The 19,291-nt window shown below is 36.6% G+C and overlaps 1 protein-coding gene across 1 annotated transcript in view; it reads left to right on the top strand.

Annotated features, from left to right (window-relative positions):
* The window catches only part of TMC1 (transmembrane channel like 1), a 152,096-nt gene that overhangs the window by 123,427 nt on the left and 9,378 nt on the right, over positions 1-19,291 (top strand). Inside the window, exons 16-17 of the mRNA XM_069472117.1 lie at positions 10,257-10,324; positions 14,930-15,169. Coding sequence (XP_069328218.1) covers positions 10,257-10,324; positions 14,930-15,169 — 308 coding nt within the window. The remainder of the gene's footprint in view (positions 1-10,256; positions 10,325-14,929; positions 15,170-19,291) is intronic.

Below are 19,291 nucleotides of genomic sequence, written 5' to 3'. Positions count from 1 at the left end.
ACCAAATGTATAGCTGACACAGGTGAGTGCCTACTGGGTGCAAACTATTATGAGCAGGTCTCTGTGCTAGGTGATAAGGAAACAGAGATATAGAAGTTGTACACCTACAAACTAGGACTGCAGGCTAGACTCAGCTAACAGGTATTTTTTGGTTCAGTCGGCCCAGTGTTGTTGCTTGTTTTTGTTTTGTTTTGTTTTGTTTTTTTAAATATAAACTAATATTTAAACACTAAGAGATTTTATTTAAAAAGTGTAGATATCTTGCTTTTCTTGACATTGGAAGGCCTGGCAACATTAGACCCATAATCCCATGAGGGAGAAATTGACTAGAGTTGAGCAACCACTGCCCTCTGCAGTCAGGATATTCACGCGCCAGTTCTTCACGCTCTTCACCATTATTTTATCTTGCAACCTGCCAATATATATAAAGGGCATAAAAGATAAAATCCATAGAATAAACCAACTGCTACGAGACTTTGGGGAAGAGAGATAGAAAGAGTGGAGAGAGGGAGAGAGAGAGAAAAGGGGGGAAAGAAAGGTATGCTTCAGTAGAAATGCAGACATTATGGAGAGCAGGCATTTGAGTAGAGTCTTGCAAGATGATCAGAATTTCAAGAGATGGAAGAAGGAATTCCTAGTGGAGGGACAAGTGTAAGACAGGGCCAGAAAACTAGAAAATATGGGCAATGCAAGTATAGATGCAGAAAATTAAAATGAGGCTCTTTTGGAACAGAAAGGGCTGATGAGAATATTTCTCTGTTATTCTGCTGGACTTGCTGGACTCAACAATATAGGTGTAGAAAGTATCTGTCATGAAGGGAAGGAAAACCTGAGATGGGCAGAGGAGATACTTGAGAATTCTTTCAGAAATGAAAGAGAAAAATGTGGACTTTCTGCCATATACACACACACAAAAAGCATATTGAGTTTTTTCCTACTGAATTCCAAAAATAATGCCAGTTCATTGTAGAAAATTTGAAAAACACAATAATGTGAAATATGAAAGTAAAAATCACAGATAATTTCCACCATTAATGAGATGATGTGGATTATTTACATCAAAGAGTTATTAGTATTATTTATATGTAGATAAGTATTATATATTGATGCATAGTATTATAGATTTTTATAAATATATATAAATATATATTTATATATGTGTTTTCTGTGTGTGTATACAGATAGATATAGACTGGTTACATGCTTTTTTTACCTAACAGTGACCATTTCCCAGGCTTTTTAATGGTTGCATAATATTTTACATATGGATATACCATGATTAATAGTTTTTAATTTGTTGTCAGTCCATCTGTGCCTAATTTTTTATAATAAATATTATTATGGCATTTAATTATATCCATGTAAATAAATATCTTCATTGATAAATCGTAGTGAAATGCACAAATTTTTTCCTTATAATAAATTTCTATTAAGTTGAATTGCTTAATCACAGAGAAAGTACCTTTTAAAATGTCTATTCACTTTTTTTTTAATTTCAAAATATTAAGGGGTACAAATGTTTTAAGTTACATGGATCATTTTTATAATGCTTGAGTTCTGGCTATAGATATGACCATCACCCAAACAGTGTTCATATTACCCATTAGGTTGGTTTATTCCCCTCCCCTTCTACCCCTCCCCTTTAATCCCCTCTCCTTCCCCCCACTCCCCGTGGTTGCTCTTCACTGAGTTTTACTTCCCTCTGTGCCAGGTGTGCTCATCAGTTAATTCCAATTTAGTAGTGAGTACATGTGGTGTTTGTTTTTCCATTCTTGTGATACTTCACCTAGGAGAATGTTCTCCAATTCCATCCAGATTGTTGCAAAAGGTATTAATTCATCTTTTTTATGACTGAGTATACTCCATGGTGTACATATACCACATTTTATTAATCCACTCATGAATTGATGGGCACTGGGTTAATTCTACATCCTTGTAATTGTGAATTGTGCTGCAATAAACATTTGAGTGCAGATGTCTTTTTGATAAAATGACTTCTTTTTCTTTGGGTAAATACCCAGTAGTGGAATTGCTGGATCAAATGGTAGGTCTACTTTTAGTTCTTTGAGGAATGTCCATACTGTTTTCCATAGAGTTGTAGTAATTTTCAGGCCCACCAACAGTGTTTAAGCATTCCTGTCTCTCTGTATCCATGTTAGCATCTATCATTCTTGGATTTTTTAATAAAAGCCATTCTAACTGGGGTAAGGTGTTATTTCACTGTGGTCTTAATTTGCATTTCTCTGATGATTAGTGGCACTGAACATTTTTTCATGTTTCTTGGCCATTTGTCTTTTTTCTTTTGAGAAGCACCTGTTCTTGTCTTTTGCCCACTTTTTAATGGGCTTGTTTGTTTTTCTCTTGCTGATTTGCTTGAGTTCTTTGTAAATTCTGGTTATTAGCCCTTTGTTGGATATATAGCTTGTGAATATTTTCTACCATTCTGTAGGTTGTCTGTTTGCTCTGTTGATTGTTTCCTTAGCTGTGCAGAAGCTTTTTAGTTAAATCAAATCCCATTTATTAATTTTTGTTGCTGCCATGATTGCCATTGGGGTATTTTTCATAAATTCTTTGCCTATGCTGATAGCTAGAAGTTTTTCCTACATTTTCCTGTTGAATTCTTATGGTTTCATGCCTAGATCTAAGTCTTTTATCCATCTTGAATTAATTTTTGTAAGTGGTGAGAGGCAGAGATCTTGTTTCATTTTTATGCATGTGGTGATCCAATTTTCTCAGCACCATTTATTGAATAGGGCTTCTTTTCCCCAATGTACATTGCTGACTACTTTGTCAAAGATCAGTTGGTTGTAGGTAGATAGTTTTATGTCTGGGTTCTCTGTTCTGTTTCATTGGTCTATGTCTCTATTTTTTTTACAATACCATGCTGTTTTGGTTACTATAGTCTTGTAGTATAGTTTGAAGCCTGGTAATGTGATACCTCCAGTTTTGTTCTTTTTGCCTAAGATTGCATAAGATTACATAAGATTGCATAAAGTAAATATTACTAGAGCTAAGCAAAGAAATAAATAGTACCATCATAATTGCTGGGGATCTCAACACCCCATTGTGGGAGCTTGATAAATCATCTAAGCAGAAAATAAAGAAATAATGGACATGAACCAAACTCTAAATCAAATGGACCTAACAGACATTTACAGAACATTCTACCCCAAAACTACAAAATACACATTTTTCTCAGCAGTACATGGTACATTCTCCAAGATTGATCATATCTTAGGCCACAAAACAGGACTCAACAAATTCAAAAAGTCAAAATCATACCATGTATCTTCTCAGACCACAGTGGAATAAAACTAGAAATCAACCACAAGAGAAACACTCAAACCTACACAAAGCCATAGAAATTAAACAATCTGCTGCTGAACAATTACTGGGTCAAGAATGAAATTAAGAAGGAAATCAAAATATTCTTTGAGCTGAATGACAAATGGGATGAAAGCTATCAAAATCTTTGGGACACAGCAAAAGCATTCCTCAGGGGAAAATTCATAGCCTTAAATGCCTACATCAATAAGACAGAAAGATCACAAATTAATAAGCTAATGTCATACCTCATGGAACTAGAAAAGGAAGAACAAACCAAACTCAAAGCCAGCAGAAAAAAAGAAATAACAAAGGTCAGAGCAGAACTAAATGAATTAGAGAACAATAAAAAAATAATACAAAGGATTGATGTAACAAAAAGTTGGTTCTTTGAAAAGATAAACACAATTGACAGACCTCTTGCTAGATTAACCAAGAACAGAAGAGAAAGGACCCAAGTAAGCTCAATCAGAAATGAAAAAGGTGACATTACAACTGATACCACAGAAATGCAAAACATTATCAATGAATACTACATAAATCTCTACACACATAAACTAGAGAATGGAGAGGAAATGGACAAAGTCCTGAAAACACACAACCTACCAAGACTTATCCAGGAAGGAATAGAACTCTTGAACAGACAGACCAATAATGATCAGTGAGATCAAATAAGCAATAACTGCCCCCACCCCACAAAAAGCCCTGGACCGGATGGTTTCACAGCTGAATTCTATCAGATCTACAAGAAGACCCATAATACAGAAATTATTCCACAGTATTGAGAAGGAGAGAATCCTCTCCAACTCATTGTATGAAGCTAGTATCACCTTGATACCAAAGCCAGGAAAACACACAACAACAACAACAACAAAAAAAGAAAACTACAGATCAATATCCCTTAAGAAATTAGATGAAAAAAAATCCTCAGTAAAATATTAACAAACCAAATTCGACAGCTCATCAAAAAAATAATTCACTAAGACCAAGTGGTCTTCATCCCAGAGATGCAAAGATGGTTTAACATACATAAATGAATAAATGAGATTCACCACATAAACAAAAGCAAAAAAAAAGATCATATGATCATCTCAATAGATGCAGAAAAAGCATTCAACAAAATCAAGCACCCTTTCATGATAAAAACCCTGAAGAAACTAGGCATAGAAGGAGTATATCTCAGAATTATAAAAGCCATATATGGCAAAACCACAGCCAACATAATGCTGAATGGGCAAAAATTAAAAGCATCCCCCCTAAGAGCTGGAACAAGACAGGGATGCCCACTGTCAGCACTCCTATTCAAAATAGTGCTGGAAGTCCTAGCCAGGGCAATCAGGCAAGAGAAGAATATTAAGGGTATCCAAATTGGAAAAGCGGAGGTCAAATTATCGCTCTTCATTGAAGATGTGATCTTATATCTATAAAAACCCAAAGATTCCAACAAGAGTCTCCTGGATTTGATAAATAAATGCAGCAAAGTCTCAGGATACAAAATCAATGTACATAAATCAGCAGCATTTCTATATATTATTAATAACAGTCAAGCTGAGAGTCAAATCAAAGACTCAATACCATGTACAATAGCTACAAATGAAATAAAATACCTGGGAATATACTTAACCAAGGAGGTGAAAGATCTCTAAAAGTACTATAAAACTCTGAGGAAAGTAATTGCAGAGGGTACAAACAAATGGAAAATAATGTTAAACAATATTTAACATTGTTAAAATTTCCATACTACCCAAAGTGATTTACAAATTCAACACAATCCCCAACAATTTACCAAAGTCATATTTCACAGATCTAGAAAAAATAAGTCTGTGCTTAATGTGGAAACAGAAAAGAGCCCAAATAGCCTATTCACTTTATTACAACCTTTGTAAAAGCTAAACGCTGCAGGCTCCAGCATTAGATTTAGAGATCCATAGAATGTTTGAGTGGAATTTTGACATAATCAACAATAATGCTTGTATTTTATGCATAAAAATTGAGTCTTTAAATTGAAATTATATTCTTATGTAGCCAGAGAATAAATGAGGATAATGAAGTACACTTCTGGACAAAAACATTTTGTTAAATAGACTGAATTGTATACTGGTTCCATCTGAGTAAGTTGGGTTAAAAGTGATCCTGTATATTTTTCAAGTCATAAATTTATGGCGAAAGTATTGTCACAACAAATCTATGAAGATGAACTGAGGTGGGAAAATTACGGGCTTGCAGCAGGTTACTAGACCATGTAATGTAAGTTAATATTTCCCAAGGCTTCTCTGAGCATGATAGTTCTCAATGTTTCTAAAGAGTTCATGGACTCACAGGGAGTAGAATGGCTTGCTCCCAGGAGAGATTTTAACTGCTATAATTCAGCACGAGGTGAGACCTCTTGTAAATTCTTCTGTGTTCTGTAGCAGTTCAGTGAAGAATGTCCTTAGTTTCACTTTAATTTCCATTGACACTATCTTTACCATTTATTAATAAAACAAGTAAAGAATATCCAGGAAGAAATAGCATTGAATGCAGGGACAAATCCAGCATCTTGTTTACAGTTATATTTTTAAGGTGATACTTGTTCAATTTATATAAATGGAAAATACAGGAGATTTCCTTGAGGCCTTATGAAAAGGACTTAAAATTATTCATAAATAAGAGGTATATGACTGATGGACCATCCAAGTGAATGCCCAATTATATATTGTCTTATAATTTTATGTAGTGTTTATGTATCAGAAACGCCACAGAAAATTTACATAATATGATTATATGTAATCATACCAGAACACTGTAAGGTAGGAATTATAATTCTTTCTTTACAGTAAACTGAGCCTTAGAGGATGTTAAATAATTTTCTCAGAGACACATAGCTGATCCATGGTAGGCCTCAAACCTAGAGTGAGGCCTCAAACTCATGTCTTATCAACTTCAAAGCCATCAACCAAATTTCCATCATGTTGAATTTTCACTGTAATGCTTAACCCCAGAAATTTCAACAACTCTACCAAAACATGAATAATTCGAGAGCCAAATCTATGGCTTTTGGAACGCAAGGTGCTAGCGGGCTTCGACAGGTTACTTGCAATAGGACAGAGTTAGCAGAATGGGCTGGGATATAGAATTAGAAGATAAACTGATGTTCTCTAGCTGAGAATGTGGAGATATTATGCAGCAGTTCAGGAATACAGCATGATATGAGTCAGCAAGGAGTCATGGACATCCCATGAGGGGGTGAGAACTTGGGAACAGGAGTGTATGGGCTGTATTTGAAGGTCCACTTGAATATGTGGACAGAGTCTGTCTGCATTAATAAGATCCTATTCTCAACTTGTGTCATAGTGCAAAGCCCCAAATGCAGCGTCATCCTAGCAGTTGAGGCTGGGGTTTGTCTTAAATTAGTGTTTCTCAAATTCAAGCATACATCAGAATTCCCTGAGGACCTGTGAAAATGTGACATGTTTGATTCAGTAGATCTAGGGCAAGGCTCCAGAATGTGGTTTTCTAACAAGTTCCCAAGTGATGTGCTGACTCTCACCTGGGGGCCATACTCAAGAGCCACTGCTCCGGAGCCACGGCCCAGGTCAGCCTCTAAGTAGTGTGATTCCAGCTGTGAGAAATGGGGTTTGTGTGGAGAAGATCAGGCAGCTCCATGCAATGACAGAATTAATTCTCTCTGAGATCCTGAATTGCATTTCACAATATCCATGTGTTGGCAATCTGCCCCAAATAACTAAACTTACAGAGAAAGAATGGATCTTCCAGGGCTTTTCGTCCAGTGAGCACCATATGTCTCTCCTCTGGGTAGATGGCTGGCTCTCGCACACCACAAACAAAGGTCCAAAAATAAAACAAGACCATTTCCAATCCCTTGACTGTTATGGACCTCAGCCCGAATCCAAATGGGCTCTCTGTTGCTGGCAGCTCACTAGGCATCTTCCTCGGGATGAGCGGCCATCAGTGAGTTTCTTACACTTATTTCATGTGAATAATTTTATTTAATTTTATTATCTCAGGTTTCAGGAAAATGTGATTTTTTTTCTCCCAAGCATCATTTTCTTTTAAGCATTTTCTATTTTAGAGGCAATTAAACAAATATATTGTGAATTGATTTATTTATTAAAGTATTGCTTTAAAAAACTTAAAATATAATCTCATATGCTTTAAAAAGTCTACTACTAATAAAATGAATGTTGAATTTTATACTATGTTTGTAATTTTATCCCTTCACATATATGTTTCATTTTTAGAGGGAGAGCTTTTGTATTTATTGGAGAAAGTATTACATTCCATTTCTAAGGTGTTTGCAGAGAAGCCATTCTTTCATAACTGGATCTGATTTTCAACCAATAACAGATTTTTAGATTAGAAACAATCTTAGAAATTATCTAGGTCAGATGTTAGCAAACTTTTCCTGTGAAGGGCCAGATAGTAAGCATTTCAGCTTTTGTGAGCCATTCGGTCTCTGTTATAACTACTGACCTCTGTTTTAGTCCCAAACGGTCATAGACAATACATCAACGAATGACTGTAGCTGCATTCCAATAAAAATATATTTACAAAAACAGGGGCAGTCCAGATTTGGGGCACAGGCCACCGTGTGTTGACCCTGATCTAGTTCATCTCATTAATTTATCTGTGAGGAAACTAAGGCCTAAACACTGGCCCAGCTCACCCAGCAGGGAAATGGCAGGGCAAAGTCTACTACTCAAACATGAATCCCAGGTACCCGTCTGCACCGCAAAACCACTGGTACAATAGCGCCACCCTATGTGCTTTCTCTACATTAGGCCAGTTTACACATTAAAGATTTTATTCCTCCAGCTGTCCCTGCTGCAAACACAGTGTAGGGCCAGGGACTTCCAGTGTGTCCTTTTTGCTTTTCTAGTCAACTAGTTGTAAAATGTCTCATCTCAAATGACCCTCAAGAGGTTTACGTGCCTGTGAGACAGTAAAGTAAGTAGATAGATATCCTAAATGTTTGAGATTTTTCCAATGTTCATTAGTTGGGTGGGCTCAATTATGACACCATTCTGAAGAGGCCAAGGTGGAAGGTTTGATTCTTGAACTGACACAGAGAAAGGCTGTTCCAAGGCCACAGATAGCACAGGCCACCCATTGATCTGCATTCACACAGGGCTCCAGGAGAAAAGTGTGGATGGTTCAGAGCAAAGCATGCACACAGAAGGAGAAAGACTCAGAGTTCACGTTCTCAAGATAAGATAAGAAGTAAAAAGGACACATTGTTTTCATTGCTGATTTTAGAACAAGAACTGTCAACCAAACCTTTTTTGCATCTTGTGGACATTATCTTTCTAGAAAATCTGCAAACTAGTGAAACACTTTGTATACATCCTTTAACAGTATCTTGATTAAAATTAAGTGGCAATTATCCAAGTCATCTTTGTCCTATTTAATATGCAGGGCTATTTATTATTTCATTATGTATCATCTTATCATTTCATCTTGAGGCTTAACCAGTCCTGTTATGCCACACTTGCTGTTCATTCCCTGAATCTGTTACAAAGCAGATTGCCCGTATCTTTCACTTGAATAGGAGAGTTCTACTGCTTTTGGGAAAATGGTACAGTTGAGGCCTGCACTCATGAGCCTCTTGAGACAAAGCACAAGAAAGTTGGGAGTAGTTTTGATGGAGATCCAGATCAGTGACAGATTTTATGTCCTTACAAATGTATATTTGAGTTCTTGGGTTTGAGAACAGAGACACTCGCAGGTCATCTTATGTGTGTGTGTGTGTGTGTGTGTGTGTGTGTGTCTGGGGAGGGAGTTTTTATGGGGATACATGTGGTCTGAAGCACACCTGGAAATATTAGGGTCTGGGGTAGTGCTAGACACCTGCCAATCTCTTGGTCTCTTTGTCACAGTCTTCTTGTCTCTCCCACTTCATATTTGCTGCTCTTTTATTTATTCTCTTATTACCAATTAGTCAGTGTCCTCTGAATACTTTATCCCAAATTAAATAGGAGTCAGTTTTATTGCCTTTGTTAATTAGCATTAACTCAACTGATAGAAACTTTCTTGCTAGGATGTCAAATTCGATACCAGGAAGCTTTTGGATGGGTCACCCTAGCACAGACGTCCTCCTTTGTTGTACTGATGTTCCCTCTGCACAAAGAGCAGCCTGGTGCTGCTGCCCAGAGCATGATAGGTTTATCCATGATAGGTTTATCCATGGGATGGAACATTGAGCTGAATGACTTCTTAAACTTTTGTTACAATTCTTTTTCTATATTTATTTTATTTTAAAGTTAATTCACATTTTTGTTGTAAAAATTTTAAATATTTAAAACTTAAAAAAGAAAAAAATAGGCCATCACCCACATATAAGCTATTAATATTTTGCTGATTACTTTCCAGTCTTTCTCTATGCATAGTTTCGTATAGAGTTGATTAAAGATAATGAATGTATAATTTTATATATTTTTTGTTTAATCCTAGAGCATAGTTTTTACTCATTTATATAAATATTCCTCCATAATGAATATAATCAACTGCAATATATATCATGGCATAGATATATTGTATTTACCTAACTAATGTTAAACGCTTAGATGGTTTCATTTGCTTATTAAAACTTATCAGCATTTCAGATTATTTTATAAAGACAAATTCCTAGAAGTAGATTTATAGGGTTAAAGAGAATGAGATTTGTAAAGCTTTTGATATGTATCATCAAACTGTTTTTCTGAAAGGTTGCTACAGTTTTTACTTTTACCAGCAGTGAATAACAGCATTTAAAAATGTCTATGTTAAAGGATGCTTTCTTATTATTTTATGATCTCTGGTTACTTATCATATTGATTATTCTGCTATTGTTGCTGAGGGAAAGTGGTTGAGAGCCTAGTCATGCCTATGCAGAACCACTAGCCTTTCAATTTTCATTGAGATGCTAATCTAATGAATACTTGTGTCTCCTCCAGCCTTCATACACTGAATTTGACATCAGTGGCAACGTCCTCGCTCTGATCTTCAACCAAGGCATGATCTGGTAGGTCAGCTGTTGGACAGTTTATCACTTGTGGAAAAGCCTCCAAGGTCATTATTGCATAAAGCACTGCAGCCTGGTTTCAGAGGAGACCTCAATCTGTGTCTAACTCAATCTTCGCCTTTGCAAGGTGGATGGCTGTGAATAGTTCACACTTCTTAAAAATATCTTAAATCTTTGTCCTCAGAGGTCTTCCTGTTTTGCAGAATACTCCTTCATCAAATGATGGGAGTCTGTACTCAGTAGATTTATTTGAAGACTACATTTTTATATTCTGTAACACCAGGATCTAATAGTGAAATACTAATGATTACATTATCACATGTTAAGTATGAAATAAATTAACATAAGGCTTTTCTGAGAAACTGATTTTACTTTGTCATCACTACTAAATATATTTAAAATATAATTTATGGCTACTTTAAACAATAATAGCTCACCAAATTCAATACTTTATAGAGATGAAATACATGTTTTAGGAAGGTCAAGTTAAAAATATGACTTTCATTTTGTAACTTGATTCATAGGACCAATTTGCACATCAGAATTATATCTTTTGATGTGCAAATGATTGTCACATCTTTTATTAAATAAAAGCATTCTCACTGTAAACCCTGACAGGTTAAGATGAGTTGATACAGGAGAAACCATGTTTGAGTTTAAAAACTGAATCACAGCATGCGATTCATCTGGGGACCATGTGTTTGGAAATTTGTCACTCTTAACTAAGAGCCCCCCACCCACAAGCAGTTATAATGGAGCTACTTTACCCTGGGGACACGTGCCTAATACAATATTGTGCTACCAACCACACCATTGGCCTAATCACAAGTGGTAGGATAGCCTCAGTTTTTGAATAATCTTCAAATCTTACTGAAATCCTTCAACCATAGCTGGCCTCAATTATTAAACCTTTGAGTGCTAATAGGGACTCTGCAAATGTTAAAACTGTCTTGCTTCAGTAGCATAAAGACCACCTTCAAGGGCTCCATCATCCTGCTATAGGGCCTGTCAAATTCCTGTGCCTCACTAGGTAAATCAATATGAAGAAAATACTACAAAAAGATTATTTTTTTCTATTGCCAGGCATATATAAAATGTAATTCCCATTCCCTTACTTTCTAAATTTTGCCAATGTGGCTCACATGTCCAGAGTCATTAAGGTGTGAAACGTGTCCTTTGCTCTCCATGCAGGGAGGAAAGTGAAGGTGGCCCTAGCAGTGACTACTGACAGAGAGTAAAGGTAGCAGCTTCTGTGGGTCCTGAGCTTTCATTTCCTGGAGGGGAATCTGCTGTCTTGGCAGAAAATGGTTGACATGGCTATTGGAGTAATGAGAAACCACTGTCTTGTATCAGTGGCTTTTACACAAAGTGTCATAAATCCCTCTGGCCTGGTGGGTGCCATTTGTGCAGACATAGGCTGAGTGTCTACTGTGTTCTTTCAGAGTTTAGACAACAGATTAGCCTAGAAATTTATTTTTGTTGTCAGAAAAGCTGTTGTAATTACTGTCCTGATTAGTTGCACGTGTGATTTCCTAACTATTATAGTCCACTGTGTTCATATTGAAATTATTAAAAATCTAAAACTGTTTTCCAGTTCTCTCACAGGCAGACCCATTATCAAAATCTCTGCCTTGTCACTGCACTACCACTTTCTATGTATTCATTCTTCAGGCAGTGGTCAAGCCTGCTTCCGGTTAGTTTGAAGACGACTTTAGAAAGTGATAGCAGTTTTTGAGTATAACAAAGATATTCACACACTTTCCAGGCTTCCAGAAATAAAATAGCTATTAGTCCATTATTCATCTTCAGGTCAACCCCTTGCACAGATACTCTCTTCCTAACTCCCAGGAGGTTGGTGAGGGTCGGGAATGTGGTGTGGGGAAGGTGGAATGTGAGATTAGTAAACTCATTCTGCACAAAGATGCTCCCACGTGGGAGTTTCATTATTTTATGAGGCATGAAGATCTGATGGCAAAGTGTAACCATTTTGTACAGAAACAATCAAAATGACATGGGAATTTTGCATGCAATTCCATTGGTTTTTGACTGGGAACATTCAATTACTGCTTTAGGAATTGCTGAGTAGTAGAGGTTATTTACTCAGATGTTATTAAAGTCAACATTTATAGGTAAAAATCCATTTTGTGATGATTTGGCTGAATGATCAAAAAACCTTCATTTATATAGTATTTTTTGAAATAGACATCATATTTTTCTGTAGTAATATTTTTAAATGATGAAAGTGCATAATATCTGTATCATAGCAGGATGTAGAGAGGCAGCCGGGAACACACAGTGAGAGAGAAGATGAGTTTTGGACATTGCTTCAACACTGCATCATTGGGTACCTTCCGGCCAGTCTTGTCGCATTTTTTCCCCTCATTTTCTCAGTTAATCAGATGTGAATAATTTACCTGACATGTATGTGTCACTGAAGTAGTAAGGAGAGTTAAATAAAAGAAGCTTTCATTTGCTTTGATCTCCTTGGAAGAAAAGCATTTGATAAGGCTGAGGTATTACAATGATTTTTAACTGACAGATGACAGGATCAGGTCTGGGTAAAGGACTGAGTGAGCCAAACTGATAAGTGATTCAGGAACGAAGCTAAGACCAGCATTAAGCTCAGATCACACTGTGCCAGGACCTGTTTTTCTAGGTTATGGCTCTTGAGACATTTGTTCAAAATATATCATTGTGATGTTTATTTAAAAATTTATTTATCTATAGATATGTGCACAAATAATATGTGCTTACATATCTATGCATACAAGCAATGCACACATATGATAGAAATATACGTGGCCTGGGTTTTGAATTACGTACAAAATTATGTTTTAGAATCAATTAGGTTATGTAGCAATGAAACTCAACCCCAAAATCTTAGTGGCTTACAAAAAGAACATGTCCAATGTGGGTTGAGGGAGAGCTTTGCTCTTAGAACTTACCCTTGCCTGAGAAACCCAGACTGATAGAATAGGAGCCATCTGGAGCATTGCTAGGCACAGTAGCAGAGAAAGAAGAGAATGAAAAACCACACGGGGCTTTTAAAGTTTCTACCCAGCAGTGAGACACCTCATTTCTATTCATATTTGATTGACCAAAACAAGTGACATGGCCATCTGACGTGTAGACGGAGGCAAGCATAATCATACATAAGTGTGTTACGTCACAATATTGCCATTTGGGGATATAATCTAGTGTTTTGCAACTCTGAGCCATCAGCTGCTCACTTTTTTGGAGTTTTTTTGGAGTTCCATCTTCTCTCTTCCTGTCCTGTAACAAAGGTATACTGTGTTGTCTTATAATCTATCCTTCGATTAGAAAAAAAATAGCTTAGCTTCTCGAAAAGTCTTTGGTCAATTCACTAGGGTAAAATTTCATTCAGATCTGTGGTCTGGAATCCTAACAGCAAGACAAACCAAACTGTGGCCAGATTCCACTTTTCAAAGGAATGAGTTAACTTTCGGTTGGCATAAGTTCAATTATTGCAGAAACTAATTTCTTCATCTAGATCACTAATGTCTCTGTAATGTACAAAATTTAATTGGATTGGTTAAACAACTACTCTATGTATGCAGGGAGTATAAAAGACTAATCCTAACTAGAAATGTCGAGAGCTTTATTATAGTTGAGACAGTTTAAAAGATAGGGCTCCACTTATATTTATAAAATAAGTGCCTATGTATCTTCTTTTTGGTTTTGGACTAATAAATTGTTACTCATGTTGTTTTATGGTGCTAACGAGTTTTCCCATCCCAGAAAATTCAAACTTATTTTGTTGAAATAATCAGTTCAGCCATCAGGTAAAAGTGACTTCACCTAACTGGTTCCCACCTAAAAGTGGTATTTTAAATATTTTTTAAAAGTGAGATGCACAAAGCAGAGGATTTCTGGGACAAGCTGAAGTAAGAAAGTCAGCAGATAAATTTAAGTGGATGCATGGAATTTTCACCTCAAAAACATATAAGCTAGCTATAAATTATCAACAAAATATAGCATATTATTGGCCATACACAAGCTTTGCAATCAGCTTTAAAACACCGCAGCAGCTACGAAGAGAAAAATGCTCAGCATCAAAAAAAGAAAATTGTGTTAACATTTTTCTCTTTAATTAAGCAAAAATTAATTATCCATGACAAAAGTGATTAATGGAAATGTGCAGTTTATTTGAATAGAATGAGTGACTCTAAGGGTCAATTATTTTTAAAAAGTTATATTAATAAACATGTTAATCAATGATTTGAATGTTAGGGGAATTTAAGTTTATTTTAGAATTAGAAGAAAGAAGTAAAACAATTGGAATATATTGTTTACTCTGTTGTAGTTTAAATTTACTAATGACAGTAGAAAATAGTTAATTAACAGCATCCTTTCTAGGAAAGAATTATGTTTGCAATACCTGCAATAATGCAGGAAATGGTAAAATGTATGTGGAAAATGGAAATAGATCAGTCAGGTTTACTTATAAAAAGGGTTTGTGTGACTGAAAACGGCAATATATTTTCTGCCTTCAGGAAAGAAGCATGATGTGAAAGTAACAGGTGCGGTGTGACTTTGTTATGGAGTAAAGACTCAAAATTGAGCAGAGCTCTGTTTTCTTTCTAGGATGGGCTCCTTCTTTGCTCCCAGCCTCCCTGGCATCAATATCCTTCGACTCCACACATCCATGTACTTCCAGTGCTGGGCCGTGATGTGTTGCAACGTTCCCGAGGCCAGGGTCTTCAAAGCTTCCAGATCAAACAATTTCTACCTGGGCATGCTCCTGCTCATCCTCTTCCTGTCCACCATGCCTGTCTTATACATGATCGTGTCCCTACCACCGTCCTTTGATTGTGGCCCCTTCAGGTCTCTTGTCTTTGAAATTTGACTTAGGCATAGTGTTTCATCAGGGGTGGAGGTGGGAATGGCTGCTCATTGCAGAAGCTCATTTTTTGTCAAACAGAGGCATTTTTGATCAGTAGAAATGAGATCCTTTGGGTGGAATCAGGCTCATTATGTGACATGGAGATTCTTAGGCAAATTCCATCTATTAGCATTTTCTTATTTGGGAATCACAAAAGAGAAAACAATTTATGATGCTCCAGGCTCTGCCTGGGTGAATAAGGATGATGAATCTGAGCTGTTTCTGTCTTGGGGGATAGCTAAAAGCAAGGTTTGATGACACCAGTCCGGATGTTAGAGTTTTTCTGATGCTGCACCATCACGTCCAGACGTAGCCAGCTATTGCTACTTCTCCTGTGGACCACCACCTTACAAGAAAACAGAAAGGAGAATGCCTCACAGTTTACCCAGGAAGTGGAATCCTTATTAAACAATGAGTTACTGTAAAGAGGATCAAACAATTTTTGATCCAAAATGCTACATGCTGGTAAAAAATAATTAAAGATGGTCCTCATATATATTCTCCCCAAGTATCATTCAAGTGAGCAATCAGGAGTCAAGAAGGCTCTTTGATCCAACTTGGAGATGTGCTTTTCTGCAGTTCTCTATGACAGAGTTCTCTCTGTGGCACATGTCAGAAAGCAAAGGCCCTAGGATCTGGAGGATGAGATTTCATTCCCTAAAGCGCTTTGGAAATGAATCTACCACAAGTCCCTCCAAGGATCTCTGCAGGACAAGTCACTGGCCAGCATGCCTTTGAGCTATTTCTCCTTTTCAGTGAAGGAAATGAGAATGTGCAAAGCCATGAGAATGACAAGCAGGATGCTCTAAGGACCACATATAATTTCCCTTCATGCCGTCAAACCCAAGTTATTTAATTAAAGTCAAAAGGTTCATTGCCCACAGACTAAGTATAAAAGAGGCATTTTCACTCTAATAGTCCGAATTATTGCTTTACCAGAAAAGAAAGAAAATATTAAGCCAGCTGATAAAGCAAAATGAGCTGGAGTTCTGTCATACTCGAGAAACTGAGGTTGACAAGCTCTTTTCATTTCAGTGTGTGTGTGTGTGTGTGTGTGTGTGTGTGTGTGTGTGAGTGTTTCCAAGTGGGCTGAAATAAATGATGCAGACAGTGACATCTGGAGACTAAATATGAAATTACAGTCTTGAAAGAGACATTTGTCTCAATAAATCCTTAATAAATCTGAGTACAAAGTTCAAGAGATAATTCAGTTCAAAGGTTTTAGTTAATTGCAAATTACCTGTGCAATTTAATACCCCAGATAAATTTTAGGTGTCCACTTAACTTTTTAATTGGAAGTTAATCCTTCTCAGTAAAATGTGGCAAAGGACTTTAGCTGTCTGTAACAGAAACCACGCAGCGTAAACATGGAGCTGGGTAGTGATTACACAGACACATTCAGATTTAAAATACAATTGTGTTAGACAGATACAATAGTTGCACATTTTAGTTTTTTAAGCCCTAACTCCTCTGGGTTTCCTTATGTGTCATGAAGAGTTACTCTGATTTTTACTGAAAAACAAAAAAAAAACAAAAAAAAAACAACAACAACAAAAAACTAATTTGTATCTAAGACATGGTATCTGACTTTGACCAAGAATTTCCTAATTGGCAAACTTATGCAAAATTACTGCATATATGTCACTAGTTTGAAGTCAAGGAGTACTGGGAAAGGGGTGTCTCTATGCTAGTCAGATAGTTTATTTTCCTGTCACTTTCTTTGTTTTGGAGCTAAGTAAGGTTTATTTTGTTTATTTGTCTGGAATTAAAAGTTTGAAAGTGTTGTTCTGCCCTAGAAATGATGTGAGAAAACATGCATTAGTAGGAGCTTCATGTCATGGCTTGCCATCCTTAGGAACTCTGAGTTCGATGTGGTTTGCCTCACCTGCCTGGTGAAGGTTGTCTGACTCTATTTGGCTCTTGGTTAAGCAGCAAATTGGCAAATATGAATCTGAAGTAGGTTAGTGGAGACATCACAGTGATGCCAGTTGCTCTCTGGTGCAGGTATGTTTTCAGGTGAGGTGGCTGTGGTACATTTAGCAAAACAATGTCATGAGATATTCGAGTTTGTCCTGATTTTATAAGACCTGGCTAGAGAGGGTGAATTTTCCAAGAAATTATTCCAATAAGCTAGTAAGTGGATTTATCTTAAATAGTTGGACAATTTAAAAACTCTTTGATGTCCAGATGAAGACAATTCTAATTGTTTCATCACATTTCCTGACACTTGATGTCCCCCATCCATGCCAATAATTTTGAACAATTTATAGTTTTCCAAGTTTTTACACACTTCCCTGCTTACGTAATAGCAATTTTATTTTGTATGTATTTTTATCTCACTGCAAAGGTTATATGTGTTTATCCTAGAAAACGTGGAAATTGTAGAAACATTTTTACATGAAAACAAACCTTGCCCATAACTGCAAAGACTTGAAATAACAACTGTCAACATTTTGTCATTTTATATTCTGGTTTTCCTTTTATGCATTTTTTTATTACTGAGATCATACCATACACTTAGGTACAGGTTTTTATACACTTTTAAAAGTTAACATTATATTTTGACACTACTATTACATTACTCATTTGCAATTATACTTTATTGTCCATTTTTCTTTTTTAAAATTTATTTCAAAATATTAAGGGGATACAAATCTTTTTGTTACAAAGGTAGCTTTTACAATGCTTGAGTCAGCGCTGTTAGTGTGCTCGTTACCCAAATGGTGTTCATTGTACCCATCAGGTATTTTTCTTAATAGCTTCACTGACTTCTAGAGTTTAGCAGCAGAGCGTTTTCATCTCTCTGAGTCCAGGACATAGTAAAGTGCTGGTCGATAATTTGAATTAATGAATGAATAATGATTCATTGTGCACCAAGCACTAGAGGAGATGTTGGGGTAAATCCATGTTCTAAGCATTGATTCTATTCCTGTGGAGTTTATAGCCCAGTGGGGAAGACAGGCCCCCTCATAAACTCTCCTAATCTAGAGTGGCTGGAGCTTTGCCTACCGCAGACTTATGATTAAGTGCAGCAGCAGGTCACTTGAATGTGTAGTTGCAGGTAGCTGGAAAGTACTTGAAATGCACACTTTGGCTAACATGGCAGGAGAAGGGATTGCCAGGAATTTGTAGTTGCTTGTATAATTTGTGTATAATTTGGAGACCTGGACTCCTTTCTTTGGTAAGAGGCCTGATCTGGAAAAAGTCCCCAAGAATCCCCCCGGGACTCTAGCAGCGTTGCATTGCTTCACACTGGTTGCTGAGAAGACCTTTGTGGGTTGAGATACTTTTGCAAAATTCAAGTCCCCCCACTCTGACCACATTTGTCAGCCGTAACCTGAGATGCTGGAGAAGGAAGGATGGATTATCTTGCCTGGTCCTTTTCACCCACCTCCTTCCCCTGTATTCCATATGGCTGGGATGGAGGTGTTTGGACAATTACAATGGAGTGACGAAGGAGGAACCTTATTGGAGTAAGTTGGGAATAATATACCCATTTAGAGATGTAAAAATCTATTTTGTCTCTAAGCTTCATTCCCCCTTATGTATCACAAGTCTTGCAAATTAGTGTATAGGTCTTTAATTTGTGAGGCAAAATTTGTACCTCAGTAGTCCAAAGACTCCTGAAAAAATACTTAGAGTCACTCTTTATTTGTTGAAAGAGTATTAGTTAGAGCAAGGGAAAAAAGACATCTGATTTCAGAGTTGTGGATCATCTTTATTTAGCAGTTGAAAATGCTTAAAGACTAAAATACAAAAGCAAAGCCAAACATTATATTAAATGTTACATCAACCTTTATTCTGATGATACATACGATTTGGTGAAACCCAATCCAAAATCTTCTCTGAAATTCATAGTAGAATCAATATGTATATATGGAAAAAATAACTTGACATAATCAAAAGTATGATACAATTCTGGATATCCTATACCAAGTGAAGACATCTTGCTCTCATTTTTCTAGTTTATAGGAAAAGTACTTCTTACATTAATGGGTCTTAGCAGGGGAGCTAAGCTGGTGTTCATTAGAGCCCATCCAGGAGAAGAAACATGGAGAGAATGA

Source organism: Eulemur rufifrons, chromosome 7 (assembly GCF_041146395.1).
Source record: "Eulemur rufifrons isolate Redbay chromosome 7, OSU_ERuf_1, whole genome shotgun sequence".
Classification (NCBI taxonomy): Eukaryota; Metazoa; Chordata; class Mammalia; order Primates; family Lemuridae; genus Eulemur; species Eulemur rufifrons.
Note: the sequence above shows the minus strand (reverse complement) of the source record. Positions and strands in the feature narration are given on the sequence as shown.